This window comes from Aptenodytes forsteri, unplaced genomic scaffold, assembly GCF_000699145.1.
Source record: "Aptenodytes forsteri isolate BGI_AS27 unplaced genomic scaffold, ASM69914v1 Scaffold292, whole genome shotgun sequence".
Classification (NCBI taxonomy): domain Eukaryota; kingdom Metazoa; phylum Chordata; class Aves; order Sphenisciformes; family Spheniscidae; genus Aptenodytes; species Aptenodytes forsteri.
In genome coordinates, this window is record NW_008795435.1 from 1,516,691 (window position 1) to 1,521,602 (window position 4,912).

The 4,912-nt window shown below is 35.8% G+C and overlaps 1 protein-coding gene across 1 annotated transcript in view; it reads right to left on the reverse strand.

Annotated features, from left to right (window-relative positions):
- The window catches only part of DGKB (diacylglycerol kinase beta), a 331,298-nt gene that overhangs the window by 261,234 nt on the left and 65,152 nt on the right, over window positions 1–4,912 (reverse strand). The window contains exons 7-8 of the mRNA XM_009281041.1: window positions 4,099–4,173; window positions 3,437–3,556 (exon numbers count right to left, since the gene is read on the reverse strand). Coding sequence (XP_009279316.1) covers window positions 3,437–3,556; window positions 4,099–4,173 — 195 coding nt within the window. The remainder of the gene's footprint in view (window positions 1–3,436; window positions 3,557–4,098; window positions 4,174–4,912) is intronic.

Genomic DNA, 4,912 nt, shown 5'->3' on the forward strand with positions numbered 1-4,912 from the left:
AAGGAGAGGGGAGGGGGGGGGGGGGGGGGGGGAGAGGGGGCAGAGAGAGGGAGATCAGAAGGAAAGTCAGGCAAATTTCCTTGTTACTTCTTTTAACTTGGCAACAGCTGGCTGGCTAATATTTGTAATAACAACCTAATACGCCTGTCTCTTTCAGAAGGGGATTACTGATGAAGTCAGAGGGCAAAGACCACAAACCTGTGAGAGATTAGGCTATCTCAACCCCATTGTTTATAAACACTAACTTGTTTATTCTTTTATTTTTGTATAATATAGTTCCATATTTCACTTAAATGCTTCTTTGAATTTTTTTCAATTATTGTAACTAAAGCATCTAATATAGTATGTAATAAAAACTGATTGAAAGGCTTTAAATGTAATATAAAACCTTTACATGATGTCTGACCTTTTTATACAGCTCTTAAAGGAAACTAAAGATTAAGTACAAACAATGCAGCTGAATTCTGAAGACAAATCTTCAGCTGAAATAAATTATCATAGCTTCACTGATATTAGCATAACAAATTATACCAGCTGAGAATCTTGTATTGTTTGTACAAGCTCTATACAAGAGTTAAGTATATTACAGTAAGTTAATGGACCCCAACTCAAAACAAATTAAAGACTTCACTGGTATCACAATTTTTTTTTTCAATAAACTACAGTGACAATTCTTTGTCACTATCATACTGGACAAGCTCTGAAATTGATCTCTTGGATGTAAAATTTCATCACTGCCTGCGTTCAGCATAGAGCCAAAGCGTAGTTGGCTAAAGTTAAAAGAAGGCGAGAGAATAGTTTGGTTGTTTTGGGGTTGTTTGGGTTTTTTTTTTGCTTATTTTCAACATGTGAAGACTACCTGGACATGTCTAAGCAGCATAAGCCAGTAGGTTATGCCCTTTATTTTCACATACTAATAAGCCTGTGGAAAACTTTAAGATACCAGAACTTTATTATTTGATTACCGAGTCCAAAAGACTCTTACCTTACTTTTCATTATCATAACTAAAAGGAGAGAGAAAGACAGCCCAAAAGTAGAGTCCTGGGAAGCTGGATTTGCAAAATGTAACAACAGCATGTAAAAAGAAATAACAGCATTCCACTAATGGGAACGATGCACTGGAACGAAGAGCTTGGGTTATACATTCGATGCTGTACAACCATCAATATCATGCTATCAGTTTACACAAAACAATGATGGACAGGCATTAGAGTTTTAACTTCCTTGATTTAACTTTTCAGTGTCCTAAAATACACTTAGATTTGATCATTTAGAACTGTGTACAAACAGAAGTAGTAACTTTTTGCTGGTTTGATGGAAAATTTAAAAATCTGGCTTTTCTCTACATATTATGCGAATGGTTTAAGAAATCAAGAGTGCTTTTAAACATGAAAAGAAAAATGGGAGCCCATTTAGAGGACGGCATAATTTCCTAGTAACTCATTAGCAAATGACTAGCAATTCCGCTTGTACAGTTCTGTAGGTAACGGACTTCATTCACAGTAAGTAAAATATTAAAAAAGCATTAAAAGGCACACAATCCATTTTACTCCAACTTTCAACTAATAAAACTATGCTTATTGATCAAAAAGATATTTGGCATACCATTATAATATTTTTTCACAACTGTACATTTATGTCTCTTCAACACATAAATTACTGGGAATACTCTTGATGACAGAAACACTGACCCATGCTGATAGCAGACAACAGAATTTTGATCACTGTTTACGTATTTTTATTATTTCCACAGTAAAGCTACGCACAGCCAGATAAATTATCTAATAAGTAGTAAAAATACTGAAAAGGATAAAATGTCTGATAACATACATTTACATAGCTTTTTTCTAATAGCTTTTGCTTTGATATGAAAATAAACCTCTACAGAAGGATCTGCATTAATTTATCATGGAATTTAAGGAGTTTTAAATTTAGAAAGAATGAAGTGTAGACACTGAAAAATACTCCCAGAACATCTGCACTACCTGTCAGAAAAGAAAAATCTGTACTGAAAATGACTACTAGTTATCTGCTGTACCGATTGCTTGAGAGCGTTTGCTGCCCTTTGTTTAGAGTAATTTTATGGAAATAATGTAATCCAGCCTGACAAAGATCTGTTGTTTGATGACAGGGAAGTAATTTAACATTTTTGTTACTCAGTCACACATACAGAATTAGGGAATTAGTACTTACAGTGATCCAAATGTACTGAAAGTTATCCTCAATTCAGATATTTAGCTGGTAATTTGATTAATAAAATTTTGCAAGCATTTTAGGTCTTCTGCTAAATGCACTGTTTCGTTGCATATTTCCCTACAGAAAGTCTCAGTCTGACCATTCTTTGTGCAAATAAAATACCATAGAGCAACTACAGCAGCCTAGGTTTAGTTCGGGCCATAGCAGTGTATGGGGAAAGTAAATATTATTTGTTATTTAACCTCAATATCTGAAAAAGACTTCAGAAAAAAATTAAATAAAAATGTTCTCTCTCTACTAACAGAAAAGCATTTGAAATGTATGCCAAGATACATGTGCTCAAAATTAGCTCAAATACAGGACAGCAGGTGGCACTGGCAACATGCCAGTGTTAAAACAGCTGCATTGAACTGGTATAAAATTGATCATATTACATGTCTTATCTTTAATGTGAAGTTGTAAACGTACAGAACATAAGCTCTTCTTTCACAACATTCTATCCTTTGGTGTAAGTGTTCTCTTTGATACTGCTACTTAGTAAAGTTTATTAGGGTAGTTACAGAGACAGAAGAACTATCTTCACAGGGATGTATCGTGACAGGACAAGAGCCAACGGGCAATAATTGCTGCAGAAGAAATTCCATCTGCACGTAAGAAAAAAGCTCTTTCCCTTGAGAACAATTAACACTGGGAGAGGTTGCCTGCAGAACTGGTGGAATCCACTTCACTGGTATTATTCAGGACTGGGCTTGACAGGGCCCTGGATAACTCAGTCTGTGACCCTGCCTTTAATAAGAGGCTGGACCAGATGATCTCCAGAAGTTCCTTCCAACCTAGATTGTTCTGTGACTCAGTATGTTCAGGCCACACAACACAGCACCATGCTGAGAAGCCTAGGCATTGCTCCAAGCCAGCTGTAACATACACATGGGCAGTAAAACATAGTAAAACTATTCTTAACAGATACTACCGCAGCTAGGAATTAACAATATGCTGTTAACAGGACAAGTTAATCAGCTTGTAACAGGTTCCAGCTCCAGAGCTGGCTCATTTGGTGTTGCTTCAAACATGCTAATGTACCTCTGACTTTGAAGACACACTTCTTTTCTTTGCGTGTCATTCAGCCATAATAAAGAAAAGCAAAGAAAAGCCATTCTTTATGCAGGCCACAGAGAAACTAACCTGAGGGCAACAGCTGACATGCAAGCACGAACTTGACACTCTTATGTTAATACTTACATTCTCTAACCCAAGGAGGACCAAGAGCGGGATTGTTGTCATTCCTCCTTGGATCCACTCTTCTAGAGAAACAGTGCCATCATGATCATAGTCAATTTCTTCCATCATTTCATGAAGGATCTACACAGTTTAATGAAAAATCTCATAAATTCCATATTCTAAGATAGCAACTTCTTGTTAGAACATGTGCAGATCTCCAATTGCCTCATCCGCATGCAAAAAGGAAAATATTATTTGTATGGCACCTGTAGTAAAATGAGTACTGACAGTTCAGAAAATGAAATGTCATATTCCTATTTACATTTTATTATCACCTAAAGTTCCCAAACCCAGTTGTGTCCCCTTGTGTACTTACTATGTACAATACAAATAAGAGGTAGTTACTTTTAAGAAATTTTCAGAGACAAACCAGTTGTGTTATAAATGTTAATTACTACATGCACTGAAGAAAAGCCTTAAACTGTAGCAAGAATGTTTCACAGATCAGATTTAATCAGAAAAAGACTCATAAAAGTGCTAATTGGCAGTGTCATAGTGGAGCATAGACTATTATTATTTCTATCTTACTAATACATAGAATCACATGCTGACATGAAGTATCACAAAATGATTAAACGCCATCTCTAGCAACATTAAAAACTTGTGATAAAATGGATACTTACTGGACTCAGTTCAGTAACATCCCATTCAAGGTATTCTGCAACATGCATCATTTGAGCAATTATATTTTCCAGCTCCTACAGATGAACGAAAAAGAATGATAATATTTAATGCAATATTATAAAGACAAACTCTACTGCAATCAACTTATAATTCAAACATATTGCCTTCAGTGACACTGTTTTATCGATGTTCCTAATGAAACGTCCTTTACACTGGAAGCTGTCCACTCTTAGGTGAATCTGCTTCACTAGCAAAGCATCAGGCATGAACCGCAAAGCATGCAGGGAGGTGAAATACAGCCCCACAACCAAAGGACAGCCTCCGGGTTGAAAGTAGTAATAGATTCTTCCTTCCTAGTTGATCATTTGAGCGTTGGTTTATGATCGGAAGTCCACCCTGTGATATAATGATGTAATGTCCTTTAAATTCCAGCACTCTAACAAACTGTTTTTTTGACAGCAGTTGTATAATTCACGACTTTCTAATGGATATAAGGCATAAAGTGGACGGTATAAACTAATACAGAGATATTTTCTTACCACTACAGTGCTCTAATTTCCTCTGACAATATATCACTAGTGCTCTTCCATATTCATACATACAATCTGGTTTGTAAACATGCTCAAATGCTTATCTAGAACCACTCTAAATTCTCATGTGTATTTATTATATACTAGTTATCTAATTCATATTGTGTATTGCCTAAAACTATGATACAGTATTTACTTTATACCTCTATATAACTCAGCTTCCCTATTCCCCTGTCACTTATGGGAATCACCTCCTCTTGTTTACCCATCCACTCTATGCCGC